This window comes from Octodon degus, unplaced genomic scaffold (assembly GCF_000260255.1).
Source record: "Octodon degus isolate 3935 unplaced genomic scaffold, OctDeg1.0 scaffold00023, whole genome shotgun sequence".
NCBI lineage: Eukaryota > Metazoa > Chordata > Mammalia > Rodentia > Octodontidae > Octodon > Octodon degus.
This window is the reverse complement of record NW_004524599.1, coordinates 5,175,103-5,193,431: the sequence shown is the minus strand read 5'-3', so window position 1 is coordinate 5,193,431 and position 18,329 is coordinate 5,175,103. Positions and strand designations below refer to the sequence as shown.

The following is an 18,329-nucleotide window of genomic DNA, read 5'->3' as shown; positions in this document are numbered from 1 at the left end:
GCTGGGGGATTGAACCGCGGTCCCTGTGCTTTGGTTGGCTTAGCTTGTTCTAAGTAGGTGCTTTAGACCACTGAGCCATCTCACCAGCCCAAAAATGGAATAATGGTTTTTTTGTTTGTTTGTTTGTTTGTTTTTGTTTTGGTTTGGTTTTTTTTGTTCCTCGAATGCCTTCAGGGTGCTTTTGGCCAGCGGGAGAGTTGTGAGGTTCGAACTCCAGCAACCTGAGGCTGACAGCTTTGTGGAAGCAGCCACTGAAAGGACTGAGCTAGGGCCAGGCCCCCCACAATTCATTATTTTTCTAAGAGTAATTGAAATTAAATATTATGTATTTTCAAAGTTTCTGCGAAGTGTTTACACTAAAAGTGAAACTAAATTGTCCTGGCTTAGGGCTTGGCAGTCACTTATATGAAGGATGTTAAATGAATCTAAATAGGTGTAAGCACTGTTTGTTTTTTTAAATTCAGTTTTTTTGTGTGGTGTTTAGGATAGAGTACCACAGTGAGCAACATACCCACCCTGTTTAATTTTTTATCTTGAGATAGGGTCTCACTGTGTTGCTAAGTTGCCCAGGCTGGATTTGAACCTGCAATCCTCCTGTCTTAGCCCCCAACCCTACAGTGCTGAGATTATAGGTATGTGCCAACACACCTGGCTTACATTCAGTTTTTGAGCTATATATATATAGTAAAATTCACCAATTTTCATTGTACAATTTAGTGAGTTTTAGGAAATAGATACACTTGTGTAGAAACCATATGACTGCAGTATGGGCTGTTTCTCTTTTCCTTCTTTTTGTAGTGCTAGGATACAGCCCGAGGCTCGCACATGCTGGGCAGGCAGTCTGCCACTGAGCTACACCTCCAGCTAAGATTATTTCTGTCCCTCCAGAAATCATCCATCTTGGTCTGTCACCTCCATCCCCTCCTGTCCCTGTGGTCTGGAAAATCCTGTTCTGGAGAGCACAGAATTTTGTCTGTTTTGCCCATTATGCCATCCCCAGCTCCCGGAACCCGGACACTGTAGCAGCTTGGTAGACTGCATTGGGTGACTGAGGGCAGTCACAAGTTACTACAGCCAACACCTGCCTCCTCCTTAGGATGAGCAGTACTGCACAGAGGGCCGGCACGCGAGCCTGCCTCTCTTCCATTAAGTGTTTGAGCTGGCAGATGCCGGGGATGGGCTGCCGCTCCCCAGGTTGTCTATCCTCCCCTGAAAGTGGAGAGGGGAGACAAGAACAGAGGGCCAGTAGGAGCCACAGAAAGAGTCCAGCAGAAGGTCCCTGGAGAGCAACAGTAGGGCTGGCAGGGCCTGGGTGTGGGGGCAGCAGTGTCCCGCAGCTCCTAGTTTGTTGGCAAAGAGGTCAGCAGAAGGCATCCGATGCCCCCCAGATAGGACCTGTGAGTACGTGTGCAGAGAGCACAAGCTGTTGTTCACAGCCCTGAGCAGGAGGGGAGGGCGCAGGTGCAGGTCACCACTGCACATGAGACAGTAAACGGAGGGCTGATGTCACTGCTAGGCAAGGGCCTTGCACACCCCATGTCCCCAGGGAACTGGACACGCGTCCCGACAGGAACCACGCTTCTCCCACGGCAGAATTTACACAGAATAACACGCATGTATGGATATGTCCATAGAGTGTGCTGAGTTTGTATGGTGGATACACCAGTATTCATGTCACCACCTCTGTAAGCCAGATGTGAAACACTTCTATTCCTTGTAGCGGTTCCTTATGTCCTTCCCATCGATGGCCGGCTCCAAAGAGCTGTCCTGTTCCCTCTCTGCTAGAAGACCCAAACTTTAAAACACAGACATTTTCTATATTCTGTTTATAAGTGCAGTGTTTTTTATATGTGTGCATGGTTAGTTATGTATATGTATGCTATTGCATGTGGTTGTGTATATGTGTAGTGTGTGTGTCCTCTGTGTAGTTGTATAGTTATATACAGTTTTATGTAGACATAGTATGTGTGTGTGGTTGTGACACACATGTGAATGTGTAGTGGTGTGAACATCATGGATGGGGTCATAAAACCTCAGGCTCGCAGTTGTGACCCTGGGCCCTCCCTGGGGCATCTTGCATATCACAGTGTTTTTCCTAGTTACCTCAAAATGAGATTGTCAGGCCAGGGAGATGGCTCAGTGGAATAAGCGCTTCCCTGGCAAGTGCAAGGGTCTGACTTCAATCTCTAGTTCTGCGAAAATAAATAAATAAATAAATAAATAATAAATAAATAAATAAAATGAAATGAAATGAGATTGTCTTCATGTGTTTGGGGACTCCGTGAGAAAGAGACTGCCCCGCCCCACACGCTGCTTTACCCTGTGCATATCTTGCTTTAGGGCTTACCTGGCCTGTGTCAGGAGGTAATGAAGACCCACTTCTCCATCCCTTAGTCCTGGCCCACTCTGGGGACCTGATGCTGCCACATCCCAGGCCCTTTGCCTCCCTAATCCCACCTTCCCGTCCCCACAGGAACTGGCCACCCCCGAGGCCTTTGCCCGCAACCCCTCGAGGGTGTGGGAGTTCTACCACTACCGGCGCGACGTCATCCTGACCAAGGAACCCAACCCTGGGCACCGCGCCATCGCCGAGTGTGAGGCCCGGCTGAGCAGGCAGGGTCGCCGGGTCGTGGTCATCACCCAGAACATCGACGAGCTGCACCGCAGGGCTGGCACCAAGAACCTGTTGGAGATCCACGGTGAGGAGAGCCAGGCTGCAACACTGGGGCCAGCCAGCCAGGCGGGTGGTGGCGCCAAGAGGCTTGCACTTTCCTGCATGCACGGCCTTTGCGGGTGTGGGTTTGTGCGCATGCACGGCCTTTGCGGGTGTGGGTTTGTGCACATGCTCGGAGAGGCTGCCTGGCCTTGCCCAGGCTCAGAGCCATCAGGTAAGGAAAGCGGCGCACTACTCCCCAAAAGCCCTTCTCTTTTTTATTTTTATTTTTTATTTTAAAGAGAAAAAAACAATAGAAACAATGATACAAATTTCAAAACAAGATAATAGAGTGACAATGGTTAATTCATTGTGTATTGTTATCTTGTATTTGCTTAGATGATAAACTATAGGCATGACAAATGGATCAAGCATTATAAGCATGAACCTTTCTTTTCAATGAATTAATAGAATTTAGTAGTATGACTATATTGTCTTATACATTTACATATTTTTACCTTTTCCCTTCCTTCTTTTCTCCTTTCCTCCATTGTAGTTTCTCTTTCCTTTTGAACAGTTTCTTTCATTTCATATTGATTGTACAATTTGGATCTTATTTACTTTTTCAATTTCTTACACAATGTTTACGCATGTGAGTTTGATTTATTTCACTTATGGCTATGGTCTCCAGTTGCATCTATAAAAATTTCAATATCTATAAAAATCTCAAGTTTATCTTTCTTCATAGCTCAGTAATACTCCGTTGTATAAAAAGAGCACATCTCTTTTATTTATCCCTTAGTTGATGGGCATTTGGGTTGTTTCCAAGATTTAGCTATTACAAATTGTGCTGCTCGCCTGTACTGAATTCTGGACCTGCTCCCTGTGTGTTTTTCAGGCACCATATTTAAAACTCGGTGTACTTCTTGTGGATCTGTGGTTAAGAATTACAAGAACCCCATTTGTCCAGCATTATCAGGAAAAGGGTAATTATTACTGCACTACAAAACAAATGCATGTTGCTTTCTTCTTTAAGTTGAACAGACTGTAGAAAACGGAATGCTTATTGAAGGTCCCCAGGAATATTTATAAGAAATAAGAGCAGACACAGTTCAGATGTAAGGTAAAAGAAATGCCAAACTATATGATTCTCCCAGCTATTGATTTAAACACATGTACTGTACACACTCCATGTTTATCTATCATATTAGTTTATATACCAAAAGAAAACATTTAAAAAGTTAATAGTGTTATAGAAATGGAGAGATTATAATTTGCAATTATAGGGGGGATGACTGCATGATCAGGTGAGCTACGGGGATCGCATGATGACTTAGCACCCTACATCAATGGAATCTTCTGAGGACGGAATACCACACAACACCTACATAATTTACGGCTCCAAAGTGGTCCAGGAGATCTTCTCCCAATAGTTTGAGTCTACTCTTTATTTGTGTGAATTATAAGAATGGTGCATACTCATCATAGAAATGTTGGCAAGTTCAGAATGACATAAGGAAGAATTGCAAATTATAATCTCTCTTGTACGCTCACCAGCGTACTCTCTTAAAGTAAAACCACTGCTCATTATTTGGACTCTATCCTTCCAGTACCCTTCAGAGTTAGCACTCGCTAGTTAGGAGTGTTCTGTCAGTGTTACAAGTTCTGCCATTTCTTTGTCCTTTGATTATACCAATGACATTTTACTCTTTTCTGATATTTTGTACTTCAGTGCTCCTGAACCTGAAGCTGAAGACACCAAAATCCCACTTGAAGACCTTCCCCGGTGAGTTAAAAAAAAAATAAATAAAATTGGTGTTCCAGATTGCAAAACAGGAAAATTAGGGTTCAAAATGTAAACATTTATCGGTGTGTGATACCGCTTGATTTAAGCGCATAAATGCACAAGTGCAGAAGCCAGCTCTGACTTAGGAGGCCAAGGGCAAGAGGACAAAAGAAGAACCGAGTGTTCATCTTTCCAGCACCCCTTGAAGAGACTAGCCTCCCTGTTTTGGCTCGGCTGGTCACGAGCTCCCAGGCTCAAGTGATCCTCCTGCTGAGCTCCCACACAAGTGGAACTGGTAGTACACCTGATGACACCAGCTTCAGTCCCATTTTGGTTGTGTTCTAGAAGATAGTTCTAGGTCTGGAAGGTTCTTGGGGCTGTGATGTGCTCAGAGGCACAGAGGCAGGTTTCTTGCAGTTAGCTGGGAAGTGTTAGCTCCTGTTTTCCTCTTTTTTCTCCTTTTTCACTTTCTCCAGGGAAATAGTAAATGTCATACAAGGGACCAAACAGAATTTTTGTAGATATTTTTTAAAAACTAGAAGAATTTTTACATTAGGTTTTTAAAACTAGATATTGAAACAGTGCTTCTGAACTAGACATGGTGGCTCATGCCTATAATTCTGGAAGGCCCCAGCTCCAGACCTGCCTCCCACACGCTGCCAGTGACCCACTTCCACTTGGCCCTCCCCTCCACCAGAGCCCCACCTCCAAATGGCTCCTTTAGCTGTAAACATGAGGGGTTAATCTATTGATGAGCACAGAGCCCCCACAAGCCAGTCATCTCTCAGCACTCTTTTAATATAGCCAAGTTGATGCCAGGCATGGTGGCACACACCTGTATACCAGGAACTGTGGGAAACTGAGGCAGAAAGATCCCAAGTTCAAGCCCAGCCTGGACAACATAGAAAATTAGCAAGACTCTGTATAACTGCATAGAGAGACTCTGTCTCCACACACACGCGCAGAAAAGCTGGGAAGGTGGTGCAGTGCAAAGGCCCTGGGTTCAATCTCTAGTACCACCAAAACTGAAAAGAAAAAAAAAAAAATAACCTAGGCACAATGCTAAAGTATATGACTTTCTGAAATGTGGATTATAATGTTAATATTTATATTATTTTAACCAACAAGTACTTTTTTTCTCTTATAAGCGTTTTATTACTAAATTCTGCAATTCCAATTGAGAGAATAGGTGCTCCAGGGGTTTCCTGAGTGGGAAGTGAGCGATAAAAATGGCCTTTGGTACTAATAGTGTTTGGACAGGATATCCTGTCTGCATCTTGTACTATGCATAACCACTAAGAAGATAACAATGTACAATGTATTAATTACTGAAACTGTCCTATTAATCAGTTTTGAAACTGTCTCATCGCTATTTGTTTTTCAATAAAATGAAATTTTAAAAAATGGCCTGTGAGGAGATGAGTTTGGAAACCACAGTTATAAAGGAGACCTGGAGGTAGGATGAAGCAGGCGAGTCTCCAGAGAGCAGTGGCTTGAGGGCTTGGGGAAGGCAGCCTCCGAGGCAGTGAGGGGAGGGTGCAGGACTCAGAGGCAACTGCGCCCAGGTGACGCCACCGGGTCTGGGCATGAGCGTAGCAGTGCTGAGTCCAGGCGGGTAACGAAGTGTTGGAAAAGCAACAGCTGTTCAGACTCCGCTGAAACTACACCAGCACGCGGGGCACGGAGGCCCACATGGCCAGGCCAGGCCAGGCCAGGAGAGGACAGGCAGACTCAGCACTTGTGTTAGGGTCGTCGGGGTTGGGGCATTAGGAAGGTCAGAGGTGACTCTCGGTGGCCTGGCATTGGAGTGGCCCCTCTCCTTCTCCCAGGCCTCCTGTGACCTGGCCAAGGCAGTTTAACAATCCCATCCCTCCAGGTGCGAGGTGGCAGGGTGCAGGGGCCTGGTGCGACCCCACGTGGTGTGGTTTGGAGAAAACCTGGATCCTGCCATTTTGGAGGAGGCTTCCAGAGAGCTGGAGCTCTGCGACTTGTGTCTGGTGGTAGGTGCCCCCCGACAGTGTCCCATATTTTCCTGACTCTGAATGCAGGAGCAGCCTGTTATGGGTGTCTCCCTTTCTCCTCCTCTTCCCCTCCCACTCCTCCTTCTTTCTTTTTCTACCCTTTCTCCCTCTGTTTTTGAGGATGTGTGTAGAAAGGTATTCTGGCACCCACAGAAAAACTAAGAAACTGGTACAAGGTGCTCTTAGGATATGAAACTACGCAAGACTATTTCTTAAGTATCTTAAAATCCTCTCACTCACAAAAAATCCTTTATATATAATACATGCTCATCATTAAATTTCATTGATGAATATAAAAATTGCAAATCATCAAAAGTAAATTAGGAACCATCCATAACTGTACCATGTAGGAACAGTGAGAAGTGGCTCTGCTCCCCACAGAGCAGTTGTTGTGCATTTCCCTGTGCTTGCCTTGTAGGTGGGGACTTCCTCTGTGGTCTACCCAGCTGCAATGTTTGCCCCCGAGGTAGCGGCCAGGGGGGTGCCAGTGGCCGAATTTAACACGGAGACCACCCCGGCCACCAACAGATTCAGGTACAGGGACAGCCAGTGCGGACGGGGGAGGCAGAGGGCAGGCGTGGATGTGCCCCTTGCACAGATGCGTTGCCTTATGGAGGAACAAACTAGAAGAACAGTGTCTTTTCATGTAGGAGCTGCCACAGGGCTCCTGTGGTCTCATAGTCTGAACACGCTTTGATTCCTGAGACTTTACTTTTATTTGTATCTTTAACAAGAACATTTGTGGGAGCCAGGGAGATGGCTCAGTGGAATAAGCACTTCCCTGGCAAGCACAAGGGCCTGAGTTCAATCCCTGGTTTCACACACACACACACACACACACACACACACACACACACACACAAAGAACATTTGCATTCCTGGCCACCTTGGGGTACTGATCCTATTGCCAAATGCGTGTGGAACGCGTAGCTCAGTCTACACTTGAGTCCCATTCCTGGTTCCATTCGGTCTTCACCTTTGTTTGGCTGTTTTTCCTCCTCCAGTTTCTTGCTAGTTTGCTTAATTTTTTTTCTAAAACAAGGTAGAACCTAAATAAGTGATAACTAGAAATAAAACACAAAACTTTGGTGAAGCTTTGTGTCATGTAGTCAGTGGCTTTCCACAGAGCTGCTGCTCTGGGTCTCCCTGGGGATAAAACCTGCCCCACAGACCCTGTCCCAGGAGCCTCGTCGGGTGAGAGCCGCCCCTGCACCTGCTCTTCTCCATGTGTCCACGTCATCAGCTACCACGATTGGCCCATGGTGCCTCCTTTGAGTCAGTCACAGAGCTTGCAAAAGGCTCCTGTGCAGAGTTAATACTCTAAAAACTATGGGCCATTGTTTAAATAAATAAAAAAGACCTGATTTCATGGAAATATAATCCATGTGCATGGGTTGGACCAGCTTAACGTTTTTAAGATGGTAGTCCTCCTCAAACTGATCTATAAGTTTAGTCCGGTCTCTGTCAAGATCGCAGCTATCTTTTTGCAGAAATTGACAAAGTAGCCCTAAAATTTATATGAAAAGTCAAGGACTCCAGAATGTCCAAAGCAAAAAGAAAAAATTTGGAGAACTCACACTTCCCAATTTCAAAACATACTACAGAGTTGCCTTAGTTAAGACAATGTAGTACTGACAGATGGACAGGTGTGTACAATTAGTGGGATAGAAATGAGAGTCCAGTGCTGTACCCTCTCGTCTTAGTGACTTTTCTATCATTGCTGACACAAAATACGTGATGCCCAGAATTAAGGAAGGAAAGGTTTATTTAGCGCACAGTTTGTGGAGGTTTCAGTCCGTACTCAGCTGGCTCCAAGGCTGAGCGGCACATGGCAGAGGGCAGCATGGCTACAGAAGACAGCAAAAGCAGCAAGAGCAAAAAGGGAGACGCACATTAGAAAGCAGGCTTCTTTTGCTCCTTTATATGGTATGCAGACTGCCAGCCCCAGGGTGGGTGTAGCGCTCACACCTGTAACCCCAGCATTGGACTATGGGGGAATCACAAACTCTAGAAGCCACCCCATGACTGCATCAGGCTTTGGGGGGGACATCAAGACACAGATTGTAACATTCTGCCCCTGACCTCCTAAACACTCAAGCACATCTCTTTGTACAAAAGGCATTTAGTCCATCTTTAAGAGTTGCCAAAGTCCTAACAGTTTCAGCATTGCTGAAAAGCCCAAGTCCCAAGTATCCTCTGAGACGTAAGGCAAATTCTTAGCTGTGAGCCCCTGTACAAATGAAAAGTTAAAACACTTTTAACATTCAGTGGCACAAGATAAACATTGCTACTCCAAAAGGTACAAATGGGGATACAAAGTATTGGGACAAAGCAAGTCCAAAGTGCAGTAAGAAGGCCAGGGAGATAGCTTAGTAGAGTAAGCACTTGCCTGGCAAGCACAGGGTCCTGAATTCAATCCCCGGTACCGCAAAAAAAAAAAAAAAAAAGTCCAGTAAGACAAACAAAAAATCCTGGAATTCCATATTCAACATCCAAGGCATTCTGTGGCAAATTCTGAGTTCCATGTGGCTCTACCTGACTCGGCCCGCGAGTCGAGACGTGGGTAATGACCTGGAGGAGGAACGGGGATGAAAAAGACAGGGCAAGAGACACGAGAGATGGAGACAAGACAGGCTTTCTGATCAAGTCTCGTTTATTGAGGAAGTGAGCGGGGTCTAAATAGCTGTATAGTGGAAGCAGTTGGGTGGGACTAGTTGTGGATTGGTAGTGGAGATCCAGGACCACAGGAAGATGCCGAGGCAAGCGGGGGATTGGTGCTGCAGCACTTCTTGCCCAAATAAGGGAAAATATAACAGGAGCGTTCTATCGCCCCCTACACTACCTCTATGACTCTTCTGGTGATTATAGCTCCCATGACTTCTCTCAGCCCTGCTTTGCTCCCTTTTTTATATTGTATGCAGCCTACTCACCCTGAGGGTAGAAGTGAAAATTAAAACCATAGTGAAATGCTGTTTCATAACCCCAGAATGGCTATAATTTTAACTTTTTTTTTTTCGGAACCAGGGATTGAATTCAGGCCCTTGCACTTGCCAGGGAAGTGTTTATTCTACTGAGCAATCTCCCCGGCCCTGGCTATATTTTAAATAAAAAAGAAAATACCAGGTATTGGTGAAGATAGTAGAACCCTTATCCAGAGCCAGTGGGAATGTCTAATGCTGCTGCCCCATTTGAAGAGTCTGACACTTAACTGTAGAGATACTATATGACCCAGGAAACCCATCCTTTTGTATCCATTCCTAGAAATGAAAACACGTCTACACAGTAAATAATACATGAATGTTCACAGGAGCATTATTCATGAGAGAAGTGGAAGCAACCCCGATGTCCATCAGATGATGAATAGATAAACAAAATGTGGTCTATTTGTACAATAGGTTGTTTTTTTAGCCATACAGAGAACCAAGTACTGATATATGATATGGCATGAATGACTCTTGAAAATACTATGCCAAATTGAAGGAGATAGTCATTAAAAAAAAAAAAAAGCCTATATGTTGTTTGATTCCACTTACAGGAAATACCTAGAATAGAGAAATCAATGGAAAGAAGGTAGATTATTTTAGGGTGAGGGAAGAGATAAGTGAAGAGTGAGTTCTACGGACATGTTTTCTTTTTTAATGTTTTTTATTTTGTAAAGAGAGTACAAATTAGAATTAAAACAAAAAATTACAAGTGATACAGAATTTCACTTAACAGCATTATATGAATTTCACAATATTTGTTGTAATATATAACCTTGTCTTCGAACCAGTTATTCATATTACTAGATATATGCATGTAAAAAAAAATTAGTCCTGGACATAGGTTTTCTTTTCTTTTCTTTTCTTTTTTGACATAAGTTTTCCTGTTGAGTTGGTGACAGTGTTCTCGATTGTGTAATGGTCTTACAACTCTGCATATACACTAAATAAAAACTCACTGAATTAATTGTGTGTGTGTGTGTGTGTGTGTGTGTGTGTGTAGAACTGGGGATTGAACCTATTAGCATTCAATCACTGAATTACACCTCCTGCTCTTTTCATTTTTTAAATTTTGAGACAGGGCCTTTCTGAGTTGCCCAGGCTGGCTTTGAACACGCAGTCCTTCTGTCTCAGGCTCCTGAGTCACTTTGATTCTAGACATGTGCTACTACATGTCAAGTTATGCCTTTTAAATGGGTGGACCAGAATTCAACCTCAATAAAGCTGTTATTTCTTTAAAATTGTTTTCTGATATATCCAGTGAAAAACAGACTTTAGGCCTCCCGGTAATTTTTACTGTAGCACATGCGTGTAGCAGCTGGGCCACTTAGCATCATTAAAAGTAATGATGTGTGGGGCAGGGTGCGCTTCAGCAGCAGGCCGTGAGCCACCGTCCCAGGCTGTCTCTTTTAATGTAGTTTATTTTCAGCTGTTGATCTCCAGTTCATCCCTAATGATAATAAAGAATTAAAATAAGGGATCATTATAGAAAAACAAGAAATACAAATAGGGAAAGGAAGAAAATAAACTTGACTTTCCATAATTAAGATTAGGGTTGGCCTCTTCCTGTCATGCTGTAGAAGGACCAGTTGGTCTCAGGATCCATTGCATATAGTAGCCTTATCTTTATGTGAGGATACTGGACACAAAACTGTTTCCTGCAAGTAAAGAAGAGACGTTAGAATGCAGTCCACACCGTCACACAGGTCCAGCCTCCTGAAACAACAGACGTGCTGTAGCTGCTACTTTTTAACTAGAGTTCCATACCTTCATGCTGTCTTGAAGACCTGTGAGGGCTGTGTTCAGACCAGCAGGCTACTGCTAGTGAGAAACTCTTTGACAAGCTACGTACAGGCCACAAGAACCACCCTGCATTTGTCGGTTTCTCTGGGAAGCACCTGGGCTACCAGCACCACTAAGCCAAAGCTTTTCCTGGATAAGGGTAACAGATCAGGGAGTCAGCAAGATTTTACCTAAGAGTTATCAAAGTTGCTGTTTATTTGTTTATTTATTTACTTTTTTTCAGACAGGGTCTTGCTATGTAGTTCAGGCTGGCCTTGAACTTACCTATGTAGCCCATTCTGCCCTTGAACTCACAGCGATCTTCCTGTCTCAACCTCCCACGCCACCACGCCCAGTTAAAGCTACCATTTAGAAGAGATGTGGTCATCTCATCCTACTCAATTTTCCACAAGGGTGAAGAAAATTCACCCACACATGACTGAATGACTTGTTTAAACACTCAGCTTAACAAAGGCAGAATTTTCTTTTGTAGCTCACGCATAATGAATTTTGCTTGAAATGCAGGATAGGGGTCAGTGAACTACTGCCTGTGGACTAAAAGGCCCGCTGTCTGCATTTGTAAATGAAGTCTTACTGGAATGCAGCCACAAACATGTCTGTGGATTGTCTGTGGCTGCTTTTGCCCTGGAGAGACAGAGTGTGCAGTAGAGAGACTGTGTGGTCTGTGAAGGCTTGGAATATTCACTCTGGCTCTTCACAGGAAAATCTTACCAGCCCTTGCTCTAGGTTAATGACAAAAATAAAATTGGATAATATTCTCCACTACTTCTAACCTGATTTCTTGGGGTGGGCGGGGGGTGAACCGGGAACTCAGGACCTTGTGCTTGCCAGGCAGGTGCTGTGCTGCTGAGCTACATCCCTGGCCCCTAACCTGATCTCACGAGGCTATTCAGGCCTTGCATAAGTTGTTTAGATTCTTTGCTCTGGGTCTCTTTTGTGAATGGAAAGGGGCACTTGGATGTCATTTTCTGAGGAAGAAGAATATGTAGACGCTGGGGTTGGGGAATCCCCCAGAAGCGCTCTATGCCTGCTGTGATTCCCAGAGAAACGCTGTATGGGCAGCGAGCTTCCTCAGGAACCAGGCTCAGCAGACGGTGGTGGCAGAGGGCTGGAGATGCTGCTGGGTCAGGGACATCCTGAGGGGTGCACCATGAGAGCAGAGTATATGAAGACCAAGGCTTTCACCACTTGCATCCAAATGAATAATAGAGGGTGACCAGGGAAATAGCTCAGTAGAATAAGTGCTTGCCTGGCAAGCGCAAGGGCCTGTGTTCAATCCCTGGTCCTGCTAAATAAATAAATAAATAAATAAATAAATAAATAAATAAATAAATAAATAAGATGAATTATGCTAAGGAAGTACTTATTCATTTTTTATTGTGCTCAGTTGGTTTTCTTATTAATACTGTGCTAAAAAAATCCTTTGTCTTTTTCTTAGTCATGGTATCTTTTTTTTTTCTTGCCCTAAGTATTTTTCCTTGAAGGAAACAAGCCACTGATGTTTTCCCCTTCACTTCACTTCCTCTCTTTTCGCTCCTTCCTTCCTGTAGGTCATGCAGCCCAGTGGACGGGCTGAAGGGCCTGTTTACTTAGCTGAAATCCTCCTGTTCTAGCTGCTGTGTGTGGTTTTCCCTCCTGTCCCGAGTCCTTGTACAGATGAATGCTATTTTAGTGTCTGTAGGTGTGTGTGCATATTTTAAACTGTAAATGGAAAAGTTAGAGTTGTATATCTTTATGGGGTACAAGGCAATGTTTTGATTTCTGAATACAATTAAATCAAGCTAACTGGCATAGCCATTTGACACGGGAATATGATATCAGAACCTCTAAATGATACGGGAAATATAATTCTCACCTATTAAATGTCTGATTCGCCAAGTTTGTGTTCTCTAAAATTGAAGAATGAATTCTAGGAAGAACAGAGCTTATGCGTAGGAAACTTTATTCAGGGATAGAAAGCTCCTGCCTGAGAGGGATAGGATACTTGGAAAGTGGGTTGACTGAGGACCCCACTTCCTAGGGGAAATTTTATGGAGCTCAACCACATGGATATGTGGGTTACAGCTATGGCCACCCGACAAGATTGTAAGTATAGCTGCTTAGGAAATATTGACCCAGTGGAGAAGCAGGTCATGTAGCAATTGGGCATGGAAAGAACAAAGATCGACTTGGGTAGGTGATGGATCCAGGGTCCTTGGTTGCCTGCTGAGGTGACCGATATCTATCTAGGCTTTATTAGGTCAGATTGTCACTGATCCCACCCCCTGGGGAGTATGTAGGCCTGGTCCCTTTGTTGTTATCTTGAGGCCTGCCCTCCAGCTGATGGGTCTCTGGCCATAGTTGGATTGTGTTTTCACCTTTTGTCTTGAGTCTTTCCATGGCCCAGCTCTATCTGCCTACAATATTCCTACCTAACTTAGCTGTCTATTACACGTGGACATCAAAAAATTAATTTTTCTATGGTGAAAACATTCAAAATTTACTCTGGGGGGATTTGAAATGTGCAATGCATTATTTACTATATTCATCATGCTGTGCAGTGTATCTCAAAAGACTTTGTACCCTTTAACCTGTGTCCCCCCATGTCTGGTCACCCCCATCCTACTCCCTGCTTCTCTGAGCTCCACCAGCTTGGGTTCTGCCAGAAAACAAGAACAGACCTAATTGGTCTTTCTGTGCTTGGCTAACTTCAACTTGCATATCCTTCTTGGCCTCAATCCACATTACAAAATTTTCTTTGTAAGGCTGATGGTGTTCCACGGTGTACAACGTGGGCTGTAGGCTTGCCACCATTGCCATAGTGTAATTATACCACATTTTTTTAATCCATTCATCTGTCAGTGGAGACCTAGGTTGCCTCCTCAGCTGAGCTGTCTGGAATAGATCTGCAGAGCACATGGAGTGGGTACGTCTCTTTGACATGTAAATACCCAGAAGGGGTTTCTGGACTGGACTGTGCAGCTGTTCGCTGAGGTACCTGCACTGTTTTCCATAACAGCTATACCATTTCCATGTCTCCCAAAAGTGCACGGGCCGTATACAAGTGACACCTCCAGCTTTGCTTCCTTTGCTTGCAATCACCTTGACTATTCAGGTTTTTTATTGTGTGGCTCTATAAACATTTTTAGGATTGTTTTTCCTATATCTATGAAAAAACAACATTGCAGTTTTGATAGGAAATGCATTTTTCCCCACATCCTTACCAACAGTTCTTCTTTTGTCTTTCTAATGGTTATTTTGGCAGTTGTGAGGTGATACTTCATTGTGATTTTAATTTGCATTTCCCAGTGATTAGTGCTGTTGAGTGTTTTTTCATATACATGATGGCCATTTGTATGTCTTTTAGGAAATGTGTATTTGGATCCACTGTTTATTATAACTGATTCTTTTCTTTTTCAAGAGTTGAGTTTCTCCTCCTCTAGTGAAGATACTAACTTTTCAGCAGATAAGTGGGTTGCAAGCATTTTCTCCTACCCATTGGTTGCTTTATTTATGATACAGAAGCACTTTATTTTAGTGTTTTAGTTATCCTTTTAAAAATTTATTTGGTACAGGGTCTCACTACACAGTTCAGACTCATAGTGATCCCTGTCTCAGCCTCCTCAGCACTGGGATTACAGGCGTGTGCCACCATGCCTGGTTTCAGGGCTGGCACAGCATGCCAGGTATTCCGGGGCCAGCACAGCATGTGGTTACCAGGGGATCAAACTCAGGTACCTGCGGTTGCCAGGTAGGCGCTTAGACCGCTGCACTATCTCCCCAGCCCTAGTTATCTATTTTTATCTGTTCTGTTTTTTGTTATCTAGTTTTGCTTTGGTTGCCTGTGTTTGGAGAGTCCAATATAAAAATTCATTGCCCAGACTAATGTCATACAGCTTAGGTGCTTTGTTTTTTTTTTTCCTTGTATAGTTGTAGTAGGCTTTATTTTTCAAAACATTGCATATACAGTACCACACCACTGCTTTCTGGTTTCATGATTTCTGTTGTAAAGATCAGAAAGGTCCTGATTTATTCCTTATGACAGCATAGTATAGTGGTCATAATGAGACAAACTGAATTCAAACTCTTTCTCTGCCACTTACTGATTGTATAGCCTAAGGCAAGTGGCCACCTGTAGGCTTAAGTTTCATCTCCTATGAACTTAGAAGGGATTGCTATTGCTGTAAGCATGAAATAAGGTAAGATGGATAGAAAATAATTGGCATAGTTCTAGACACATAGCGACTACTTCATAAATTATATCAATAAATTCCATTATGAAGAAAACCATACATGAAGTTCATCAAGGTACAGAGAAAACAAATCCTTAAATAAATTTCCTGATTAATAACAAGTAAAGAATTCCTTGTGTCCAAGTGAACTCTTCCAGAGCTGGAGAATGCTTCATTCAGCCCATGGATGCTAATAACAGACTGCGTTTCTGAGCCTCTGATCCTTCCTCTACACTTGATATGACGCTGCTCACGCTGGCAGATCCCTTCTTCTGAACTGCTCCGCCTACTGATTTACTCAGCTCTAAGATTTTCTCTCAGTGGGATTGCATCGTATAAAGAATCAAATGTCTTGAGTTCAACTTCTGCCCCCATTTTGTTGCCACCTACATTTATTTTAATGTTTCTTCTGCAGTTTCCTCATAATAAATTTTTTTTCCTCATGATAAATTTTGATTAGAAATAAGCTCTTTTTAAGTGACTCCAGTTTGCTTTTTCCCTGTGTTCAAATTATTCCACTCATCCCTCAAACTGTAACCTTCTTTGCTCTGGATTGATTTTCTCAATCTGTGCATAGTTAAAGTATAATCATACCTTATATTAGTTATCTGTATCTTCATCATTTTATTAGTTTAATGCTGTTTATATGAAGAATGTTTAATGCCTTTTTAATGATTACTGAAACAAACAATTGGTGATTTTATTTTTTATGTATTTAGTACAGAGTCTACAGGTTCTCACTACACAGATGGGACTCATAGTAATCCTCCTGTTTTCAGTCTCCCAAGTGCTGGGATTATAGGCATGCACCACCATACCCAGCCTAGGTGTTTCCTCCTGCCCCCAATAGTTTCATAGTTTCAGGGCTAGATTTAAGTCTCTAATCCAGTTTGTATTCATTTTTGTATGTGGAATGAGATCATGGTCCAGTTCTCCATGTGGATACCCACTATTCTCTCCACTGTTTTTGAAGAGACAATTTTTCTCCATTGTGTGGCTGACACCTTTGTCAGTAATAAGTTGACTACAGATATGTGGGTTCATCTCCAGGCTCTATCCTGTGTGGTTTTTTATGCCTATACCCTGCTGTTTTCGTTACTCTTCACATGTAGCTTATTGAAAAGTCAGGGAGTATAGTGCTTCCAGCTTTGTCCTTTTAGTTCATAATTATCTTGGTTATTCAAGGTTTTTTGTAGTTCTATGTGAATTCTAGGAATGACATTAAAATTTTGATAGACATTGTTACTATGGACCTTTAAACAATATTAATGCTCCCAGTGCATGAACATATATTTCCATTTGTTTGTGTCCAAATGTGTGTATTTCCGTGATAAGTTTGGTAATTTAATCACAAAATATAGTTTAAAATTATGCCTTCCTTACCCATTAAATTAAAGTTATTTTTGGGACGTCTCACTATGCAGTTCGAGCTAGCCTCACATTTAGTGATCCTTCTACCTTAGCCTCCTGAGTGCTAGGATTACAGGTGTGCACCGCCATAACAGAAAGTTATTTATATCATATAAATTCTAACCAACTGCTTCTCTAAACACCCTTAGTCACCTACAGTGAGTTGTTAACACTACCAAAGTGAGCACAAAATTCAAGACACCAAATTTGTGGGAATCTAATTTTACTTTGGATATTGCCTAAGAAATTTGGGGCTCACTGTGGGTGGGTGCTCCTGTGCTCACTTACAGCTCCTAACTCTGCACTATGTGGTCCTTTCATTTAGGTTTTACTTCCAGGGACCTTGTGGGACGACGCTTCCCGAGGCCCTTGCTCCTCATGAAGCTGAAACTACTTAAGTGTCCAGAGGGAAGAAGAGAGGACCCAGCCACAGACAGGAAAAAACATGAGGACGGTGTGCTGCAGATCCAAGATCCAAATGCTCTGCTTCCTTGGTTGGGATCCGACTATTGCTAAATTACTGGGCTTGGGAGAAGTCAAAGAAATATAAAGTTAAAGATGTCTGTTAGGTACTGAAATGTGTCTTGCATTTGTGCTTGCTTATTGGGAAGGAACAATTTGTAATGAGATTGTCTTTAAAGTATTGATTATCCTGATGTATTTTTCTCTTTGGAAAAGATAGAAGGGTAAAAACCTGGCATTTAATTCTGAATTCTGCACCAGTGTTAGGGACTTTATGATATAAGGATGTTATCTCAAGAGAGATCTTTTGAAGGCCTCTCTCTTTTCAGTGTTTACTTTGTTTAGCTGCCTTACCTCAAAGAACAGGACTAAGTTACAAGAACTCAGGAAAGTAAGGAGGAAGGGAGGGAGGGAAAGACAGGGTAGAAAACCAGGATGAGCAAAAAGAACAATCAGCCGAGGATCAACATGGGTATCTATGGTATTGTGTCAAATTGTCAGATTTTTTTTTTAGCTTGTTTATTAGGTACTGGGTCTCCCTAGCAACTTGTACTCCTAGTGATCCTCCTGTCTCAGCCTCCCCAGGGCTGGAATTATAGGCATGAGCTGCCACGTCAGATTTTTGGTGGTAGGCATGGTGTCTAGGGCCAGCACTGCAGTACCAGGGATTGAATCCTGGTCCTTGGGGCTTGGCAGGCAGGCACTTAGACCACCCTCTCCCCCAGCTATCTCCCCAGCCCAAAACACTCTGTCATTTTAATAAGCCCAGAGGTCCTTTGATCTAGAGAGGGCGGTTTGAGGGCTTGATTCTCCTGTTGAGGGAGGGTCTAGAGCTGAGTAAAGCTTTCTAGTATTTACAGTGCAGCTCTTGAACACACTGAACTGCCACACACCTTGAGCTGCTCGGCCCCTAGGCTTCTCCAAGTCAGCTGCAAACACTGCCCTGGTGTGGTGGAAGGCAGCGGGCTGTCCCCGGGAGTCTACAGACCTTTCTAAGCTGGA

General features: G+C 43.4%; 1 protein-coding gene across 4 annotated transcripts in view; it reads left to right on the top strand.

Moving 5' to 3' along the window:
- Positions 1–17,510, top strand: part of Sirt5 (sirtuin 5) — a 26,586-nt gene extending 9,076 nt beyond the window's left edge. For 3 of the 4 annotated variants that reach the window (XM_023712158.1, XM_023712157.1, XM_023712159.1), the window contains exons 4-9: positions 2,474–2,699; positions 3,552–3,639; positions 4,386–4,439; positions 6,316–6,439; positions 6,879–6,994; positions 17,191–17,510. In XM_023712158.1, the coding sequence (XP_023567926.1) occupies positions 2,474–2,699; positions 3,552–3,639; positions 4,386–4,439; positions 6,316–6,439; positions 6,879–6,994; positions 17,191–17,263 (681 nt within the window). In that variant the 3' untranslated portion in view covers positions 17,264–17,510. Of the gene's footprint in view, positions 1–2,473; positions 2,700–3,551; positions 3,640–4,385; positions 4,440–6,315; positions 6,440–6,878; positions 6,995–9,721; positions 10,120–17,190 lie in introns of those variants that run through there. The other variant, XM_023712160.1, reaches the window with a different exon arrangement.
- Positions 17,511–18,329: the final 819 nt, after the last annotated feature.